Raw genomic sequence first — 23,100 nt, forward strand, 5'->3', positions numbered from 1 at the left:
ACAAACCCCAGCTCCCCCATTTAGTATGTACTCTATGAGGTTGAACAGATTTTTAATCTCATAGCTTCCATTTCCTCCTCTAAACTGGGATTGCAAATACTGCTCTACCTATTGGAATTGTGTGAAAATATATTAAATGAACTCATGTATGTGAAAATACTTCATAACCTACAACCTAATTTACACCAGCATTTTGTTATTTGTATTTTAGTAGATACAGACTTATTGTCTAGTGGTCGTTGGGTTGTCTGGATAAGAACTCAGTAGAACATATCTATGACTAGCAGGTTTAAATTAAAAATAAAAGTGTTTTTAGTTCCTAATTTATAATCCCTATAAAGTTTTGGAACAAAAAGGAGACCAGGGCTTCCCTGGTGGCGCAGTGGTTGAGAGCCCGCCTGCCGATGCAGGGGACACGGGTTCGTGCCCCGGTCTGGGAAGTTCCCACATGCTGCGGAGCGGCTGGGCCCCTGAGCCATGGCCGCTGAGCCTGCGCGTCCGGAGCCTGTGCTCCGCAACGGGAGAGACCACAGCAGTGAGAGGCCCGCGTACCGCAAAAAAAAAAAAAAAAAGGAGACCATAATTATATTCTCCTTCAGATCTGCATTTTACCACATCCTCATTAAGAGTTTATTTAAGCTCTCCTTAAATACACCCCCTCAAAACTCTATGTGTATCTTTTGCCTAATTACATCAGTCCTTTTCATTTTGAAAAATCCTAATCATTAGAAAATACTTCCTTATATTAAAATAAAATCTACACTTCAAAATTTCTACCAGCCGCCCTAATTCTTTGCGGCACTAAGAATGGATAAAACCCTTTTATTCTACATCAACCTTAATATCAATAATAATAATTAATTAATAATAGTTCTCCATTTCTTCTTCAAACATGTTTCCCTGCACCATTCACATATCCTTACTTTCCCTTTACTCTTCTCTTTCCCTCACCATCTCCCAGAGATGCAGTCAATCGACAAGTCCAGAGAGTGCTACCTTCAAAAGCTAACCTGATTGGAACCATTTCTCATAAACACTATTGGCACCATCCTGGTCCAAGGCACCCTCACCTCTCAACTGGACAATCATATCTCCAGGTAGATATGATTCTTTCCAATCTTGCCCTCCTAGAGTCCCTTCTCAATGCAGTAGCTAAATAACATTCATAATACCCTATACCCTATAATAGCTTCTCTTCAAACTTAAAACCCAAAGTCCTTATGTTGCCTGAAAAGTTCTACACTATATGGTCCCACTTGCTCTTAGACCTCGTCACCTACTCTCTGCCAGATTTCACTCTGCTTCAGCCAAACTCACCTTCTTGCTGTTCTTTGAACATGCTAACCTCATACCCAACATCCATTATACTGGCTTTTCTCCCTGAAGAGTATACTTGCATATCTTTCTTTGACTGGCTCCTGATCGCTGAGGTCTCTGCTCAAACATCACCTCCTGCTATGGTCTGAATATCTGTGTTCCGCCACCCTCCGAAATTCACATGTTGAAATCTTAATGTCCAGGGTGACATTATTAGGAGGTGGGGCCTTTGGGAGACTCTGTCCTCATAAATGGGATTAGTGCCCTTATAGAAGCAGCTTGAGAAAGCTCCCTTGACCCTCTGCCACATGAGGTCACTGTGAGAAGATGGCTGTCTGTGAGGAAGTGGGTCCTCACCAGATGCTGAATCTGCCAGAATCTTGATCTTGGACTTCTCAGCCTCTGGAACAGTGACAGATACATTTTCTGTTGTTTATAAGCTACCCCGTCTATGGCAGTAATGAGTCCAAATGGACTAAGACACCTCCCAAGAGAAGCTCTCACCACCCTACTGAGAACAACTATACACTTCCTTCACTGTCTTGATTATTTTCGTAACATCTTTTAATATCTGAAATTTTATATTATGTTGTTTATTTGCTTATTACCTCTTCCCGACTCTTGCACATAATCTCAAGGGAGCAGGAATAATATTTCTCTTGTTTATAATTTTATCCTAAGTCATTTCTATTATATGCAGTTGTGCACAAAGAGTTAACACAGAAGGCGTGAGACTGCCATCCTTAGGAACACCTGCTTGGAAGGCTGACCTTTGGCTGGCATCAGGGAACTTAAATAGCAAACAATTTCCTATAGGACATAAAACTTTCTCCAAATGATGAGTAACTTACTGTACCTAGACTGTCTGTATGAATGATGCTGTTTATGTTGAACACTTGCTTTCCTTCTGGGAGTCTGGAATTTTGCTATTTGCTAAGCAGAGGGCACCTATGTGACCAGCCCCCAATAGAAACTCTCAGCACTGAGTCTCTGATGAGCTTCTCCAGTTGACAACACTTCATATATGTTGTCATAATTTGACGTGGGTGGAATTAAGCACACTCTGTGTGACTCCACTAGGAGAGGTCTCTTGGAAGCTTGCATTTGGTTTCCTGTGGACTTTACCTCATGTGCCTTTTCCTTTTGTTCATTTTTCTTTATATTCTTTCACTGTAATAAATATTAGTCATGAGTACAACTATAAGCTGAATCCTTTAGGTCTTCCTAGAAAACTACTGAACCTAAGAGTAGTCTCAAGGACCCTGGACATAACAAGCAAGAAGGTCCCTTGGACTCCCCAATTGAAAATAATCAAATAGAACAGCACATTAAGGAATCCCATACCATGGTGATGAATCTACTATGAAAATAAAGCCCATCCTTACCCCTACCATGAAATCCGTTTACTACTTACGTGACTGGCCTGTAGATCTCCTTAACACCAATGAACTGAAGTTGCTCCATAATGTCTGGGATACTCGCACATCGAGTCAGGTTAATTCGTGGGTAATAAAGAAGGTATGAGAGACACATTTCATTCCGGGTGCTTAATCCTCCCTGAAAATGGAGATACTTTATTTAGAAACGTATATGTTCCACCAACTCTGACACTTATAGAACACAAGCTGCAAATGTTATGCAGTTTCTTCCCGTATTGAAACGTCATAAACCTTAAAGCTGAAAAATCATCACTTAAAGGCCAATTTGGTTTTTCAAAAGATAGTGGCACAGTTAAAAATTAATAAAGTTATTTCCATCTCTTTAAAAGCTGCCTTTCTTAAATAACTTAATAATGTCCTCAAAGTTCAGAGTATGTGATGTAAACTTCTCACCACAGTGAACATTTCAGAGGATGTTCAGTAACAAGATACCGATCGGTCAGTGTGATGGAATCTTTGCCTGATTGCACTGAGTTTTCCATAATCTTGCTGTCATGTGTATAAACATCAGCAGCTGCATACCACAGGGGAGGCACAGTTCACAGTTTGAATCTAAGTAGTAAATTAGGTACTAATTAAAAAAGAAGAACAGCATCTGGAGTTGCTACAACAATGTCCAATTCTCAACCAAAAGTTATTAAACATGAAAAGAAACAGGAAACTATGATCTGTATTCAGGACAAAAAGTTAGTAGAAATAAATTGTGAGAGGACATGGATGCTGGATTCAGCAGACTTAAAAACAGACATAAATATATTTAAAGAGCTAAAGAAAGATGTTCAAATAATTAAAGGTAAATATGTGAAAAATGAGTGAACAAATAAGGAATGACATCAGACAAAGGAAAACATTAGAAAAAAGAACCGAATAGAAATTCTAGAGTTGAAAGTACTATAACTAAGTTAAAAATTCACAGGATGAGCTCGAGAGCAACTTGACATGGCAGAGGAAGGAAGCCGTGAACTTGAAGATCAATCAATAGCAATTTCCCAACCCAAAGAACAGAGGAAAAAAGACTAAAGAAAGTGAAAACACCTCAGAGATCTGTAAGATAATATTATATGTTCCATGTATGTAATTTGAATTCCAGAATGAGAGGGAAGAGAAAAAAAGAATAGAAAAAAATATTTGAAAAAAATGGTGGAAATCCTCCCAAATTTAGTGAAAAACATTAACTTACAGACCCAAGAAGCTCAATAAATGCCAAAGATAATTATGAAGACAGCCATACCTAGACACATCATAGTCATATTGCTAAAAGCCAAAGACAAAGAGAAAATCTTGAAAGCGGCAAAGAAAAACGATACATTGCATATAAGGGAACAGTAATACAGTGAACAACTGACATTTCATCATAAATGATGGAAGTAATAAAACGATATTGGAATCACATTTTCAAGTGCTCCAGGGAAAAAGAAATTAATCAAAAATTCTGTATCCAGCAAATCATCTATCTTTCAAAAGTGAAGGTGAAAAACATAGTAGTGTTGTTCACAGTTATACATTAATGTAGTGGTTAATATGCAATGATTTTACAAACTGCAAAACAGAATGCTTTGCACTTGATGCAGGATTGGGCAAAAGGAGAAGCTGATCTCCTCAGTGCAGCTGACACCTCAGTAAATATATTTAATTTGTTCCTGAGCTGGGTTGGCTATTCAGAGTTATACCAAATTGTAGGAAGGGAATTGGGCTTTTGTATTCTCACATCAACCAGTCATTGGCTGCTGGCTGCCCCACTGAAGAGAGTATAACTTTAAGTGGGTCATTCCTTGACACCGATGGCAATGTCCAGTGAGGGACACACTTCTGCTTTTTTTCTATTGTATGTTTGTCTTATGTTATGGATTTATAGAATTTATTTTATATGCTGGATATTAATGCTTTGTGTATTGCAATTTTTTTTTTTCAGTTTAGAACTTATCTTTTCACTTAATAGTGTTTTTTGGGTAACCAAAAGTGTTAAGGTAATCAAGTTCATCAATCTTCTAATTTATAGTTTGCACTTTTTATGTTCTGTTTAATAAGTTCTTACCCCAAAGTACTAAAGTTATATTTATATATATTTCTCCTAGTGGTTTTAATATTTTGTTTTTCACATTTTAATGTTTAATCTACCTAGAAATTATTTTTTTGTGCATTGTGGGAGATAAAGATGTAATTTTATTTTTGTCATCTGGATACCCAACTGTGCCAGTAATTCTTTAATGAAAAAGTCCATCCTTTGCCACTTATCTGAATGCCATTTCGATCTTAAACCAAGTTTCCATACAGGGGGTTTGTAGGTCTGTTTCCAGGATCCCTATTCCGGTCCACTCTTCCAACTCTGGACCCAAACCACACTATTAATCACCATAGCTTTAAAATAAGTCATCAAATCTAGTAGCTTGTTTCCCGTCTTGTTCTTTTTAGTAGTGTCTTGCCAATTCTTAACGCTTTGCTCTTTTATGTAGATTTTACAATCAACTTGCTCCGTGTAAAAGCTAAAACTGTAACATTTTTAGAAATTTTTTTTTAAAAAATAGGAGAAAACCTTTGGCTAGGTGAAGATTTCTTAGTTAGACACCAAAACCCCAAATCATAAAATCTCTGATCTTTCTTTACTGGAATTATATCAAATTTATAAACCAATTTAAAAAGAAAAAAAAAGAAAAAGAAAAAGAAAGATTCTTTGTTTCACTGAGCTTTTCTATCCATGAACACAGTATCTCTTAATTTCTTTAGGTGATCTTTAATGTCTTACATAATGACTAATAATTTTCTCCATAGAGATCAAACACATCTAATGTTATTTTATTTCTATAGGATTTATAGCCTTAAATTGAATTTTCTTGAGATAATTTATCATACACTAAAATACAATTAACTTTAGATTTATCAGTTTGGGGGAGGTTTTGATGTGGAAAATTACAATATCTGTAAATAATGTTTTATTTCTTCGCTTCTTCCTTTCTGATCTTTATATCTCATTTTTTTCTTTTCTACTACGATATTGAATAAAACCAGTGATAATAAACATCCTTGTCTTCTTCCTGACTTTAAAGAATTACTTCTAGCATTTCACTTAGTTTGATATTTGCTATAGATTTTTCACAGCTAATGTTTATCTGGTTAAGGTAATTCTCTCCTATTCCTAGTTTGCTAAATGTCCTTTATTCCCCCCATGACTGACAAATTTTATGAATGCTTTTTCTGCCCCTATTGAAGTGATCATAAGTCTTTTTCCTTCGATCTCTTAATGTATAATGGCATTAGTGTATTTTCTAATTTGAACGAATTTTACATTCCTTAGTTAAGCCCAAATCAGTCCTAACGTTACAGTTTTATATAATGCTGGATTTGGTTTGTCGATACTTTGTCAAAGTTACTTCCCTCTGGTGCATGTTGTGGACCTTTCTCGTATTGCCCATATCAAGTTTCAGTATTAAGCTTATGCTAACTTCCTAAAATGAGTTGGTAGAAGATGTTCCCCCTTTTTTTGTGCTCCCTGGATGAGACCGAGGAAGGCATGAGTGATTTATTTCTTGAATGTGTGGCAGAACTCCCCAGTAAATCTGTTGGGACCAGATTTCTCTTTGGGTCAGAAGCGCTAAGGTCATGGAATTTATTCTTCCTTTTGAAGTCTCGATTCATCTAAGTCCAGACTCACGCGCATGGTCATTAGTGACCACAGGTCTTTATAATAATATTTGATGAGGAAAAACTGAAAGACTAAGGATAGCTTTTCCTGAAGGGGTCACTAAATTATACTGCAAATATTACCAAAATATCATTAGTTAATCTGATAAAATGCTAAAACAGCTCTGATTTTACTTTTATGATGATTCATGTTCAAGACGTTCAGGAATTTTGCTTCCAAATGTGAATGCTTTTCACTTATTTCTCTTCTAAGATCAAAGTTTATTCCTCCTCCTCCACAAATAAATTTTAATAATAATAAAATTGTTCTTACCCAAGTCATCCGGGCTCTATCTTTTGTGTTGTAGCGACACTCAGTAATTAGATTATCTCCCTAAAACATAAAAGTAGAAGCTTTCAGATTGGAGTTTCATGTTGTTCTATTTATCTAATACATTTGTAGACCAACAGTTTAATTTGCTATATGAATGCATGCATTAAGTACTTTGATTCATAAGAAGACCTTTGATCTATTAAATTCTAGGTTTGCTCGTATAATAAGCAAACAAAGAAACAAATAAGGCTCTCTTTGTTCAAGCCAGACTCCACCATGTTCTAGCTGCATGACCTAGGTAAGGAAATGACTCAACTGGGCACAATTTGTTCATCTAAAAAATAATGATAAAAATAGCACTTATCTTGCACAGCTGTTGGGAGATTACATGACAGAGCACACATTTAGCTCTTAGTGCAGATAAAACACTTCATAAAAGCCACAGATACTAGTTATTGTGATTACCTCCTCATTTACATTATTTTCTTTAAAGGTCCTTAGGTATTCATTTTCTTAAAACAGATTTATGAGGCAAATTACTAGTAATTTATTTTTCCTGTACTTTCCAACCTTTTGAACAGTTCTGCACATAATGAAAATAATTTTTTATGGCTCCCCAGTCAGGTGAGTGGACAGGCTATTCATCAGAGGGAGTGAGCTCTGGGTAATGGCCCCCAGATTTGTCCTCCCTGCCTAGATATTCAGAGAGCCCAGAGATCAGTAGCTCAACATATTTATACCCTACTTATGGCACATCACTTATGTGTCACAAGGAGTTCTGAGATAACCCAATAAAACTGGGTGGAGAGTCCCAAGACAAGACAACACCATAAAATGGAGGGTAGTCCTTAAGAATCTTGAGATCACTGTTTCTCAAATTTCATCTTCCTACTCTCAGGGTGTATCAGGGAATTTCTGCATGTAGAAAAGATATTGCTATTACTCTCACTTCATAACTAGTATAAGTATCTGACTTTTAAGAAGAGAATAAGGGTAGGAATTTATATAACTATTGAGCTTGATGGCCATTAAACAAAAAATTTGACAAAATGAAGCATCATAAAATTTTTTAAATTCTTCATTATTATAAAACATAAAATCCTCTTCTGTGTCCTTCCACTAGAACCCCAAGTACTGTTGCAAGCTGGATTACACACAATAGAATAATTAGCTATGTCCAAATATCTTTGTCAAATGAAAGAATTACCTTATATTCATTTTTACTGAAATGAAACTTCCAAAAACTATCTTATGGTGAAAGCAAACTTCTGATCTTACCGTTACCTGAACTGCAAGCCAAAGGATTGTTAACTGGGGAGTCAAGTAAAAAAAAAAAAAAAAAAAAAATGATGCTTACGCACAAAACCCAAGTTTTTATTTTCTTTGTAAATCAACAACTTGAGTTGCCCCTGGGAATAGTAAGAAAAATGAGTTTCAGTTTGGGAAAACAGAGCAAACACATTCCATGTGGCTTGTGCGACAGCCACGTGGGTGGCTTTGAAGATATGGATGAGCGAGTCATTTCACCAGTAGAAACCTGGCTAATTCTCAGCAGACCTACGTCTCAGGACTTTGATGACATTCAGTGAAAAAGAACAAAACAATCATACTGGTAAGATTGTTCGTTCTTCCTTTAGGTACTGAAACTCCTGGAAATTGAAGTCAAAATCATCATCATAAGCGAGTAATCTCATTTCCTCCCCTTTGCGAAAATGACGCAGCCTGATGCCTCTGCCTGCCAGGTGAGCGTGGAGCAGAACAGCAAACACGTGGATGCCACTTGGCTTTTCAACTTCCAAAGCCTACAGGGGACACAGGGGAGGCCTGATTAGCCCAAATAAGCTCAGACAGTTCACCTTAAAACAGACTTGTAGAGACAACTGAGAAGAAACGCTTACACAATTTGAGTGAATGCATGAGCTGCCAGACATTTTGAATTTGGATTTTTCCTGACTTATACCTAGCAGTGATATCTTTGTGAAGCAATACTGGCTGGGAGAAAAGAAAAGGAACTAATGCTTGCTGAGGACCAACTGGACCACTTCTAAATATTATCTTTCTTCTTTCTTCTTTTAGTAGGTAAGAAAGCAGTCAAAGCTCCTGGCAGAAAGATTCCAGTATGTTGGTAGCTTGCACATTGAAACTCTTAAAAGGAGAATCTATTCCCACTTTTCCAGATAAGAAAACTGAACTGGGAGAGTGAAATTAAATGAAATGCTCATGGTCCTACAGCTAGTGGTTGATGTCATGGCAATTTAATTCATGGTCTAAATGGCTTAAATAACTCAGAAGAAAACAATCTTTCCACTCCACCAGTCTGCCACACTGTCTACAACCACAATATCCTATAATTCATAAGGAATACTAACCATGTCGAAATACTTTAATTCAAGGAAAAAGAACTATAAATGGAAGCAGCCATTATGAAATACTTATATATGGTTTTCTCTTATCCAATATGTATTTTTATATTAGTTATTCTGGCTCTTTGGTTAAAGAAGGGAAGGCAACTACAAATCAGAGAAAATGAGAAAAAAATGAAAATGAATCATGGAGAAAACAAATATGGATAAAAGATAAAGTTGAGAAAGGAAAAGGGGACTACACAAACAAAGGTCAAAATTGTAAAAGAGAAAGTGAAGTATCCACTATGAAACAATCAAAGGAGGGGAAAGGAAGGAAAACACCCTGAAAATTATTCCTGTCTTTAGAATTCTACACCTGTAGTCTTCAAGATTTAAAAAAGCAATAAAGGTCTTGCTAAAATTGTAAATAATTGTTTTACAGCATGACAACAAGAAAAAGATTAATAATAAACTAACTTGGAATTTTCCAAACATAGTTTCTAAGAGCATAGATTAATCTGGAAACAGCAGCTCATAGACTCAGACATAGCATACCTCTTCCAGGCATTCCAGGGTGCAGTGACCCTCAGACCGGAAATCAGGCAGGCCTGGAGGGATTGTGTGGAAGAGGCTTACCCAGAGGCCAGCCTCAATCACCCCAGCGTCGTATTTCCTTATATCTGTCGTGTGAAATAACCTCAATCCAGAATTATCTAATAAGCCTGGAACGAGCGTTTAAACAAGAATAATTAAAAGTGAGTTTAAGTTCTTAAAAAAGAAAAAGTTTTCCAGATTCAGTTGAAATGGGTTCATTGGCTTTTCTTAATAATCTCACAAGGGAAAGGAGTACAAGCAAAGATTAATGGATGGCAACATTCAGCTTCACAAAGAGGTATTAAAAGACGAGTCGCCATATGGTCTGCAACCATTCTTGACTTACACAGCATACCATAGGAGACACATTTGTGTTGACTAGCTGATATATTCCACCATTACCTAATATGAAGACAGAACGAAAATTCTAAAGTCATTCATTAGAATATAGAATAACTCAACAGGAGTTTCATTTTACATTGTTTTGAGGTGAAGTTCAGTACCATTTACATAGAGGTGAAAACCCCTTGGTCTAGAAACCATCTGGTGATGGAGAAAAGTATTAATGGTTAACTTTCTTTATAGTTTATTACCAGTCTTTTAATAATTCATCACTCATTCGATCAACAAACAGTTATTAAGAATCTATCATGTGAACAGCACAACAACAGGCACAGTGGGGAGGAAAGATGAATAAGACACATCTCTTTCTGTGACATAAATTATCATAAGGATGGACAGTATGAGCCCCAACACTTCATAAATCCGTTCCACTATAAAATTAACTGCTTCTTCTCTGCAGTGGTGACTTACCTACCTGTGACTACCGAACTGACCTTTGATCAATTAACATATATATAATTCTGTATTAATTGTTGTGATTATTTTATTGTTTCTCTTTTCCCCTACACTATAATGTCCATGAGGGTGGGGACATTATGTTGTTAAACACAGACCCAGCACATCATTGGTGCTCAGTATTTGCTGAAAAATTGCACGAATCAGTGTAAAATAATAACTTTAAGTTTCTTCTGTTGATAATTTCATATTAAATCCTTCAATTTTTTGGCTTTGGAATATTACATAGTAAATTCAGGTGTAAATACTTACCTCTCTTCATTTCAACATCATATTACACAGTGTCACTGCATAAATATTTTTGAGTATATTTATGGTTTGCCTATCACACAACAAAATGCTTAATATTTTCTAGTGTGATGAATGATAGTTTTTTATATATGCTTTTAGAAAGAAAACATTTTGTAAGCACCATGTATTTGGGACTAATTTACATCATAAAGGGAAAAGTCTATTATTCTACTTCCTGGTAAGTAATATGCAAATTGCTTTTTAAAATTAGTGATCACATGCGCCCATTTGCCTGGTTCATCGCTGGTTAATGACTGTTGTCCCAGTGTAACTACTAATAGTGCCCTTTTTCATTCTAATAAAAGTATCCTAATTGGATGACAAATGTATAGGTTAATTCTTTCTACCACTGGATGCTATTTTATTTTAAGTCTGTTTAACTCTGTTAAAATAAAAAGTTAACAAAACTTTTAAAATCATAGGTAAAATGTATAAAAAATACACTCACCTTCCTTATATGTTGGATTGTCGTAATGGACTTCCAGGAGCACATAATGAGGGTCTAACGGAGTACCGAGGGATAATCCAACATGAGGTGGATAGGAAAAACCCTAAATAAGCAAAATTCCATGACATACTGTCCTGTGAAAGTCCCTCAGAGCTCTGTTCCACCCAAAAGCCAGCCATTCTCAACGATATTTCAACGTTTTTCAACTCCATTAATCTATAGTTGATCAAATAAAATGGCTTAAGGAAAGAATTACTTCCTATGGAAAGAAAAATAAACCACCCTCATATCAAAAATACTATATAGGGCCTCCCTGGTGGCGCAGTAGTTAAGAATCCACCTGCTAATGCAGTGGACACGGGTTCGAGCCCTGGTCCGGGAAGATCTCACATGCCACGGAGCAACTAAGCCCGTGCACCACAACTACTAAGCCTGTGCTCTAGAGCCCGTGAGCCACAACTACTGAGCCCACGTGCCACAACTAATGAAGCCCGGGCACCTAGAGCCCATGCTCCACGACAAGAGAAGCCACCGCAATGAGAAAGCCTGTGCACCGCAATGAAGAGTAGCCCCCTGCTTGCAGCAACCAGAGAAAGCCCACGCACAGCAATGAAGACCCAACGCAGCCAAAAATAAATAAATACATTAAAAAAAATGTATATAGAGTTTTACATGTAAGTGTTAGACTCGTAGGGGGAAAAATGATCAATTAACTTCGTTACATCTCAGTAATCATTGGCCCACCTCTCCACCAATGGCCCACGCAAAAATGACAGTCTCGCACGTGAGGAAGGCATCGGGCATGTTAGGGTGGTAGCACTCGTGGCCGTGGTCCAGGACGCTGTCGCTGAAGTTGCTGCTGCACTGATAGAGCAGGATGTGATGGACCAGACTCTCGTGGCCTCTCTGTATCACGGGCTTAACCTAAGCAAGCACAGGTGAATGCAGTGAATGAAAACACCCTGCAACACCCTACGATAAGCATGAAATGAGCATAAATGATTATTAGTTTTTCAAAGGAATAGTTTTCTCATCTACGTAATGGTTATGTGGCTGAAGCATAATTTGTTCTGGAGACGATGACAGTGATGATGATGATGGTGCTGACAGTGATGGCAGTGGCAAAGACAATGGCAACAGCAAAGATGCGATAACCATTTACTCCTCCGAGAATCCTAGGACTTCACTAATCTGTTGTTTGCTTTTTTAACTCACTGTTGTTTCCCTTAACATTCTGCATAGCAGCTGTTTCAAAACTTGCTTGCTCTCTTCCAGGTTTTACTTTGCCCTGGCACTCTCTGTCTCTCTCTGTCTCTCTCTCCATCTCTCTGTCTCTGTCTCTCTCTTTTTCACATAGAAAAAAAAAAATCACACAGGCATAAACGCCTTCAGTCTCCCTCTCTACCACCTCAAAATGTTATCTTTACCCAACCCTACTGGCAGTAATAGATCATGTATCACCTATCTATCTATCTTTCTATCATCTATCATCTATCTATATGGTACAGACCATAGTGCTAGGCACAAAGGAGGGCTCAGTAAAGGATATTTTTATTTTAGTGATTAAAATCAAATTCTAACAAGAATGTTACCATTAGAACTTAGGAGAGAAAAAGTCACTGTAGCAATGCACTCCTGTGACACTGCTGAAATTAGAAGAAGAAAACTGGTGAAAATAGAATGAGTGGTAAAGTTGGTCCTGAAAGCGTGATTTAGGTGACTATGCTGCTTCCATTGTCCCTTCTGTAAGTCCCTTCAGAACATTGTCCAGGAACCCAGAATGAGCTAAAAGCACATTCTAACAACCCAAAGAGCCTTATATCCAGAGGAAGTGGACGAGCCCTGTACTTAGCTTAGCTGGGCTATAGGTGTTGCCATTAGTTACAGGGCTCTTTGAACCTTCTGTTCATCTGCCAAAGAAGGCCTGGTGTGTTCCTAAATTTCCAAGAGTTTAGCTGTCTTAGAGCTCGTCCACATTTGTGCTTTTAGCCCTAACTACTCAAATGCAAAAAATTCATTTTAAAATCCTTGCTTTAGACAGTCATAAAGGTGAAGTGTTTTCAGCTATTTTCTCCTAAGTCTCTCCATTTTGATTTTCTAGTTTTCTTTATATATATATATGTTTATATATATATATATATATGAAAATCTCAGCAGCCAAAGAGAGAAGCAGTAGGCAGTGAGTAGAGATCTGAACGGGCAGTCAGAGGTTCAAGTTTTTAAATCCAGCTTTTCTTTTGTGTTGCATAGAGTCCTGCCACACCTAACCCACACGTACATTTTTAACATCACATTCACAGAAAATGACGCTGCACGTGGTTGTGTTTGCACTCGCCTCATCTCTAGAGGATCGTGTGCCCTGAAGACAGAAACTATTTTCTATTTTGCTTGAAAATGACAGTTATTGTTCAGGCATGATTGCGTAATATATAACAAGTACACAGAAGGACAGCCCAGGATTTCTACGAGATTGCAGTTTGCACATTTAGTTTGAGCTGTTTTGCGAGTACTTATTTGGGCACCTCAGTACTCCAAGGGGGACAGGAAACTGCTAATATGTCCGTAGTAAAATATTCAGGCACATGTGAGGTTTTTGTTATGTGCCTTCTAAGTTCAGGCAGAACCTATAGGTTGTACCGAGCTCTACAAGGTAGGTCCTGGATAGGAGCCCTTAGGGCAAATGAGGGTTGGCTGATGCCAAGGCAGCTACATAAACTAGAGGCCTTCATAATGGCACAGCAAGAGGGCGCTAAGAGAGGGTGGGGGCAGAGTGTGTGAGGCTGGGTGGTGCCTGTCTTAGAGGAGCTTCAAATAAACTTCTTAAAAAAAAAAATTCTTTAAGAACAAGTGCCTTTGTATGTACAAAGGAAGTGCTGAAGCCAACACCAAGTTGCCAAGCTAACAATGCATTCTAGGAACAATAACAGTAACGTCTGTCTTTTATTTAGCACCTACTAACTACCAGCCACTATTGAGCCATTTCACATATTTCATTTACTATTTATAACAAATCTACAAGGTAAATGTTATTGTCTCCATTTTACAGATGAGAAAACTAAGACTCAGAGGTTTAGGCAGCAAGTTCAAAGTACCATGGCTAGGAAGTGGTGGATGGAGATTTGAAACTAGGCTGGTCAGACCCCAAGGTCAGTACTCTTCTGCTGCAACACACTGTTGAAGGAAGATGCGTTGGAGATGCACCAATGACCTTGGAGGTTGCTCCCAGTGAGCGGGCGGATGAAGGGCTTCACATAAGGCAAGTTGCCGACAGCTGTCAGGCAGATGTCAATGCCAGGAGGTGCTTTCAGAGCCACTATGAAAATCCCCATGCCATACTGCCATCAGGGGAGCAGTGCCAGACTGGGAGGGAGCGTCATGCCTGGGGAGTCTCCTGCCCTCCTTGCCACCCAGTCCAAGTACCCTTAGCCTCTAGGGAGAGGAGACAGACTGTGACCTTTAACTGTGCTCTCTCCTAAGGAGAGCAAATAACAAGGTCTCTCCTCAAAACTCAGTGAAGGCTTTAAGGAGAATTAAATTGCAATCCAAGCCCCAGGTTACAAATGGATAGTACAGCCTAGAAAATGAGGATTTCCTAAGAAAAATACACTCATAAAACAAGAAGGAAACTTACTGCAGGCAAACCTAGGTACTGATCATAAGAAAATATAGGAAGCCCTGGAAGAAGTGAAGCCCTTGGAAAAAAAGAATTTTTTTCTACTGTGAGACGAAAGAGACAAAGAAAGAGAAGTGCCTGAGGATGACACATAAGGGTAACTACTGAATGAAGAGGCCACGGACGGAGGAAAAATACGAGTCAGCAAACTCCTGAAAAGAGGATAATTTCTTGATAGAGAATTTTAAGTTGACCATGGGGGATAATAAGTGAGACACCAAGAATATCCCCACGGATGCGAATAACCCGACAGTGCAGGGTCCAAGTTCCAGGGAACGTGAGCTCCTTGATGAGAGCGGGACAGGGCCATTGGCTTACGGTGCCCAGCACAGGAGAGAATTTCCCACAAAGCTTCCTGTCATGCTTAAGAGCCTAGTGACGCCAGTGCATGGCTACCAATCACCAAATGACAGCTGCACGTTATCTTCTGCTGCCGCAACCTGTTCCACAAACACCTGAAGCAGTCACAGCACTTGAGTTTTATCCCCTTTGGTGATATCCTTCTTTTCTCCCAAGTAAGGCTGAGGCAGAGACCCGTGAGTACATCTGAGGAAGGAGAGTGAGGTGCACCAGGGGTCCATGACTCACACTGCTTGTTGGCTGAATGCAAACATCAACGCTACTCTTTCTCGTGCTCTTGGTAACAGTCCACAGGAAAGAATTTTCCTTTGGCATCACTGCCTCGTTTGAAACAACGGTGGAGTGCTATACTTTTGTATTTAAATATTTCGGAGACAAATAAGGCTGTAAGGCTTATTTGTCTATCAGTGCTATAAGGGGCAGCACTTACAAAGGATTTCCTATTTTGATTACTACTTCATAGGTGTCACATTATTATCACAATCAAAATGGGAATGCCAAAAGTTGCCTCTATTCAGAAAAGTATTACAATGTTAGAAATTGTCACAGAAGGCCATGGCAAGATAAAGTACACAAATATAAATAAACTGGCATTCCTGAGACTGTCATGAACATTTAATTGAATTTTGCTTTTAGTTGGCTGTATGCCAGCAGAAGAAATAAATAAAAAGAAATATTTTTTAAAAGTGCCTATGGAAGTGGGTGGCAATGACACCCACCTCATGACATATTAAACTGTGTGACTGATTACTGTGTTCTTGCACATAGCTGGAATTTACAGACCTAGAGCAGATGATAGGCCGGTACGCCCACCTTCGTATGCAACAGAAGCCAGGGAAGGATGGCCTGGCAGCCGCGGGTTATCTGTTAGCATGGGTGCAAACTAAAACACAGCCGGAGAGCAAAAACGCAGATGAAAAAGAGAGGGAAGTCTTCAACCTGAAGGATTTTAGCAGGTAAAACAACCCCTCCAGTTAGTTCAAGAAACTGGAACTTTGGGATACTCTTGAGAGGACTTAGCAGTAAAAAAGAGAAGAAGAAGAAATAAAAGCTGCTAAGCATAGGCAAGACAAAGACGAAAATTAACATCGATGGTAAAATGACCTAGACATTGAAAAGCCCCAGATATTTATACTGTTTCTCATGACCCCATCTTTTCTTGACCTCTTTAGTCAGGTCAAAGCAAAGTCCCTGCAACACCCAGACTGCTTAATAACTACTTATTGAATGGAAATGAAGTGGCTACTCCCTTTTTCATGAAGCCAACATTAAGGAGGCTGAGTCATCGAATGCAATGCCTCCTAACTTCCCGACCATCTCAACTCCAGTGACTTATGCTGCATCCCACTTCCCTCACCATCTCCCAGAGATGCAGTCGATCAACAAGTCCAGTGAGTGCTACCTTTAAAAGGTAACCTGATGCCAAGGAGAAACAAAGCCTGTGCGCCACAACTACCGAGCCTGCGCTGTAGAGCCCGCGAGCCACAACTACTGAGCCCACGTGCCACAACTACTGGAGCCCACATGCCACAACATCTGAAGCCCACGTGCCTAGAGCCCGTGCTCCGCAACGAGAGAAACCACTGCAATAAGAAGCCCGCACACCACAACAAAGAGTAGCCCCTGCTCGCCACAACTAGAGAGAGCCGGCGCACAGCAACGAAGACCCAACACAGCCAAAATAAATAAATAAAATAAATATATTTATTTTTTAAAAAAAGGTAGCCTGAATGTAACCATGTTTTCTCAACTTTCAAATATCAATTACCTTAGTACTAACACTTGCAGAAAGAAACCTATTTTTTGCTTAATTCCCCTACACTGGGTTGAGCAATGTTCCTCCAAAATTCATGTCCACCTGGAACCTCAGAATGTAACCTTGTTTGGAAATGGGGTCTTTGCAGATGGAATTAGTTAAGATGAGTTTCCACTGGCTTAGGATGGGTCCTAAATCCAATGACTAGTTCTTAATAGAAGAGAGAGGAGAAGGAGATTCAGACTCAGACACACACACACACACACACACACACACACACACACACGGAGATGGCCACGTGAAGACAGAGGCAGAGACTGAAGTCAAGTTGCCACAAGCCAAGTAACCCCAGAAAGCAGCAGAAGCTGGAAAGGCCAAGGAAGGTTTCTCCCTTAGAGCCTTCTGAGAAAGCATGGCCCGGTCAACACCTTGATTTTGGACTTCCGGCTGCCAGAGCTCTGAGAGAATCAATTTCTGCTGTTTCAAGTTACCCAGCTTGTGGTCATTTATTATGGAAGCTCTAAGAATCTAATACAGCCCCCCATCTCAATTTTTTTAAATAAAAAACTAACAATTCTCAGATTTTTACACCTGTACCTAGGCCATGGTTGGCTCTGCATTTGTTTGTGATGTGAACTTATCACAAATATACATTGTTTCCTCTTATTTGAATAGATCTGTAGATTAGTTAATAATATTGTATCAAGGGTAATTTCCTGGTTATGATAATCAAACTAAGTAAATGTAAGATGCTAGCATTTAGGGAACTCTACTATTTTATCTTATCTTATTTTATTTTATCTACTCTTTTATCTTAATTATTATTCTTAACTGGATCTGGGTAAGTTAATAACAAAGTTACTTCAATAAAATGCCCTTAATAGGCAATATGGGGGAAAAAAATCACCCCCTCTAACACACATAAATGTCTCTCTCCCTTGCTTATTGATTTCTGAAATTCCACATAGGCACTTAGTACTAAGGCTGTTTTACTTGGTGAACATGCAAATACCCTTGAGAAAGGTAAAACATTATGATTTACAGTCATTAATTTCTGCATGTGAATGAATGAGGTACTTTTGCCAAACACTTCAAGCATATTAAAAAAAACCAAAAAACAGAAAATTACCTTTAAGAAAGTTCATAACAGCATGCTCAGTGTATGTACTGTTTTTTGAATTTTTAATAGACTATTCATGAACTCTAAGATAGCTTCTGGCCCTATATTTATATATTAATTTTTGGTTAACTGAGATATTTAATAAGCTAGAGATCACCTACCTACTCTAAGAAAATTTAAATTAACACCTATATGGCCAGCAAGGAGTAGTGGAATGACCTGGAGGTTTGGAGACCAAGTTCACTTCCTGCTGTGCCACTAACCGGCTGTGCGACATGACCTTGAGCAAGTCCCATCACACTAGTTCTTACTTTCCCTCAGGCTCTAAGGCTCTAGTCTATATACAGACTAGACATATAAACATAAATATTACATTCATTAATCCTCAAAACAACCTGATGAGCTTAGGTAATAGAATTTTCACACACATTTTATAGAAATGGAAAGTAAAACACATATAAGTTAAGAAACTTGCCCAAGTGTCAGAGCCCTGGTTTGACCTCCGGCGGCCTGGACTGGGAGTCCGTGTTCCTAACCACCACACTGATGTACTGGCCTCTTTACTGGCAGGGTAGTAGATGGGGCAGCGTCTACTCCACCAAGATCACTTCAGTTCCCTGTAGCCTTTACTGTGTACCCATCACCCAGGTTCTGGTGCCTAATTTCTAGGCACCAGAGGCATGATTCTGGATTCACTTTGCAAACAGCAAGAAATACCAGAAAATGTACCTTCCTCTAGGGAAGGTGAAAGGTAAGAGAATACGAATGTCTGGTAATCTTGTGTTAAATAGGACAACTCTAAACACACTTCATATTCTTCATGGGTGCTATGGACTGAGTATTGGTGCCCCTGCCCCCCCCAGATGGATATATTAAAATCCTAACCCCCAAGCTGATGGTATTACATGTGAGACCTTCGGGAGGTGATCAGGTCATGAGGGCAGATCCTCATGAATGGGATTAGTGCCCTTATAAGAGACCCCAGAGAGCTCCCTTGCCCCTTCTTCCATGTGAGGTCACAGTGAAAAGACAGCTATCTCTGAGGAAAAGGTTCTCGTCAGATAGCAAAGCTGCCAGCACCTTGATCTTGGCCTTCCCAGCCTCCAGAACTGTGAGAAATAAACTTCTGTTGTTTAGAAGCCACCTAGTCTATGGTATTCTGTTAGAGGAGACCAAACGGGCTAAGACAATGGGATTAAATTAAACCTGGAACTACAAGGCAGTCACACACTTGCTTGGCTTCTTCCCTTTCCCTAGCCTTACTCTGCCCCCTACTGTTTTCTCCTGGTACTTCCTTAATCAATCCTTGTACATAAAACCTTGTCTTAAAGGACTGAATCTGGGAACCCAACCTAAAGCAAGTAGCATAATGGAAGAGCATTTTTGGACCACATTTTCTTGGGTTTGAATCTTGCTCCATTACTTTCATATTTATTTATTTTCCTTGAAATATATTTGACATATAACATTGTGTAAATTTAAGGTGTACAACATGCTGATTAGATACATTTATACACCGTAATATAATTGCATCAAACTTGTTAAAGACTAGATTTTAATTATTCCCACCACAAAAAAAGGAATTGATAATTACGTGACTTTCTATCTGTTTCCTCGTTGCTCTGTTTCTCTATCTCAGTTTCTTTATCAGAAAATCAGTGATAATGAGAGTTACTCACAAGATTACTTGAGAATCAAATGGCTGGTACATATAAAGCAACAGACACCTTGTAGGTGCTCAAAAAGTGATGTATTATTATAAATTGGGTTCTGGGTTTTTAAATACATTTTTAACACTGTGCCCACATAGATAACAAGCAAAACTATGCAAATAATTTATTCACAAACGCCAGTATTTCAAAATCAAATTTTAAGGCTTTATGTTATAAATATTCAATCAAAAAATATCACCATGGTCAAATGTTTTATTGCAAAATATGTCATCATATGAAATACAAATTTATATGTGCCTTGTCAATTTATTTAGGATTTGAGTTTCAAATTTGTAGACATAAGACTGAGCCGTATTTTCTTGACAGAGGTCTTTTTCTGAATTACGACCACCCTCCTTTCTCCAAAAGAAACTTAGCTACATTGACACTTATGTGTGTTGATGTATAATTTTGAATATAAATGTTCCTTATCATTTTGCTCTGAAAATCTTTTCTCTTAAATGCCCTCCATTCACGCACTCAACTAATCAACTAAAAAACAAAAAAAAAAACCCAACAAAACCCCCCCACACACACACCTATATCTACTCTACTGTTTGCTCTTTGTTAGGTGCCAAGGGGGGAAACAAAGATGCATCGTACATGAATCTGACAGTCATATGGCTCATATTCTAGAACGGTAGAGAAGCAAAGGCCAGAGAATGATCATTTTTGGTTGCCTTCCAGCACTGATTTTCCTACCAGAATCCTGAACTGCTTAACTACACCATTGGGCTAAGAATGATTCCTACTTCCCCTGAGTGGCCTAAACCCATTTATGTGATCCTATCCTTGACATGAACTTAAATTGGTCAAATCACAGGGACTTTTCCATGGTGGCTGACAGAAGAGCTGTCCTCTCCCTTCCTCAAGATGTGAAAGAGAAAGTGTTACATCAGGAATTGAGGCTGCCATTTCCCCACCATGAGGGAAAACAGCCTAAGCATGAAGACAACACAATGGTAAAGGTCAAACTCAAAATGAAGCTGCAGCTCTTGAAACATCACAAACCACCAGACTAACAGATTTGCCTGAAATAAATGCAAGCAATGCTCAGTTGAAATAAAAATGGGTTTGATGTCGACAGTAATTATCAATGACAATTATTTTCTTCAGTTACCCTTCATTTGCTTCTTCCCTCTCTTTAGACGAACAATGCAAACTGAGATAAGCACCCAAATCTGGATAAAGTTAGAAGTTTGTTAATTAAGACTTCTCAAAAAAAAAAAACAAGAGTTCCCCAAATATTAGCTAATGGCTGCGTCTCTGGTTCTATAACACATTTGAAAGCCGATTTTTTTTCATGAGAACACTGACTATTTAGAATATGCCAAAGCAATACGGCTCATCCTATTTCATATTTCTCCTCTTCAAAATATCCTTCAAGCTACTTTCCAGTCACAGCATTCATCCCACTCTACACCTCCTACACATCCTACCTGAATTATACCGATAGCCACATACTCATCTTCTTAAATGTTTAGGAGCTTGCTTTCTGGACCACACTCCATATCCCAGCCAAACCATCTTCACAGATTACCACTTTCCACATTGTAAATCTGAATACTATTCAATAGCTCCATACCAGCCATCTGGTAGCTGATCGAGTCCACACTACTTTCTCTGACACCCGGGGCGCTCTGTCCTTGGCTGCGTGTTAGTTACAGAGCCCTATATGCATGAATTTCCATCCGTAAGAATCACTTGTCTTTATGCATCATGTTCGTTCTTACCTCCATGATTTCATTAGCACTGTTTTCTCCACCCAATACATTCCCCTTACTCAACTTTGCTTGCTAAAACCTTACTCATTCTTGAAAGCCCAGCTTTTTTGTTTTCCCTGGATTCCTTCTCTGATTATTTTGGCTCACATTTGCCTTGTTTCTCTGAACTTCTTTTGGGAGGCAATACTCTGTGGTAGCTTGAAGCCAAAGACTTGGTTTAGAAGCCAATGTCTAGAAACAATAAATGCTGGAGAGCGTGTGCAGAAAAGGAGCACTCTCGCACTGTCGGTGGGAATGTGAATTGATACAGCCACTATGGAGAACAGTATGGAGTTCCTTAAAAAACTACAAAGAGAACTACCATACGACCCAGCAATCCCACTACTGGGCATACACCCTGAGAAAACCATAATTCAAAAAGAGTCATGTACCAAAATGTTCATTGCAGCTCTATTTACAATAGCCAGGACATGGAAGCAACCTAAGTGTCCCTCAACAGATGCATGGATAAAGAAGATGTGGCACACATATACAATGGAATATTACTCAGCCATAAAAGAAACAAAATTGAGTTATTTGCAGTGAGGTGGATGGACCTAGAGTCTGTCATACAGAGTGAAGTAAGTCAGAAAGAGAAAAACAAATACTGTATGCTAACACACATATATGGAATTTAAGAAAAAAAAATGTCATGAAGAGCCTAGGGGTAAGACAGGAATAAAGACACAGACCTACTAGAGAACGGACTTGAGGATATGGGGAGGGGGAAGGGTAAGCTGTGACAAAGCGAGAGAGAGGCATGGACATATATACACTACCAAACGTAAGGTAGATAGCTAGTGGGAAGCAGCTGCATAGCACAGGGAGATCAGCTAGGTGGTTTGTGACCACCTAGAGGGGTGGGATAGGGAGGGTGGGAGGGAGGGACACACAAGAAGGAAGAGATATGGGAACATATGTATATGTATAACTGATTCACTTTGTTATAAAGCAGAAACTAACACACCACTGTAAAGCAATTATACTCCAATAAAGATGTTAAAAAAAAGAAGCCAACGTATGGCACTTATCAGCTGTGTGACCTGAGGCAAATTACTTAACCTTACTGAAACTCAGTGTTCTTATTTATAAAATGTAAATACAAACCAACTTTTAATCCATTATAAAAGTAAAAGAAAATGTGTCTAGCACATAATAATTCATAGTAAGAGGTTGAAAACTCTACTCAGTTCTGTATAACTTAGCACATCTATCATTTTTTCCTTATTGGATGCCATAATTTCATACATGAGTCTTTTTCTCCCTACTTGGAGTAGCAACTCATTGTCTTACCACTTGTTGACAATTCATTACACGGAGCAGACTTCTTCAAAGTCTTTATTATTTCTGTGCTTTAATTAAGAAAACAGAACATCAAGACTAGTTATTGCTAGTTATTCTCTGACATGCAATTTCTAACTTACTTGTAAGTGTGAGCTGTTTTTAAACAATGAATTGAAGTTTTAGGTAAA

The 23,100-nt window shown here is 38.6% G+C and overlaps 1 protein-coding gene across 1 annotated transcript in view; it reads right to left on the reverse strand.

Moving 5' to 3' along the window:
- Positions 1-23,100, reverse strand: part of MOXD1 (monooxygenase DBH like 1) — a gene marked incomplete at its 5' end in the record, with an annotated part of 81,635 nt that overhangs the window by 9,567 nt on the left and 48,968 nt on the right. Inside the window, 6 exons of the mRNA XM_082668981.1 lie at positions 2,732-2,874; positions 6,709-6,768; positions 8,319-8,510; positions 9,609-9,775; positions 11,245-11,347; positions 11,989-12,168. Coding sequence (XP_082525107.1) covers positions 2,732-2,874; positions 6,709-6,768; positions 8,319-8,510; positions 9,609-9,775; positions 11,245-11,347; positions 11,989-12,168 — 845 coding nt within the window. The remainder of the gene's footprint in view (positions 1-2,731; positions 2,875-6,708; positions 6,769-8,318; positions 8,511-9,608; positions 9,776-11,244; positions 11,348-11,988; positions 12,169-23,100) is intronic.

Source organism: Grampus griseus (genome assembly GCF_964374135.1).
Source record: "Grampus griseus genome assembly, chromosome: 13".
NCBI lineage: Eukaryota > Metazoa > Chordata > Mammalia > Artiodactyla > Delphinidae > Grampus > Grampus griseus.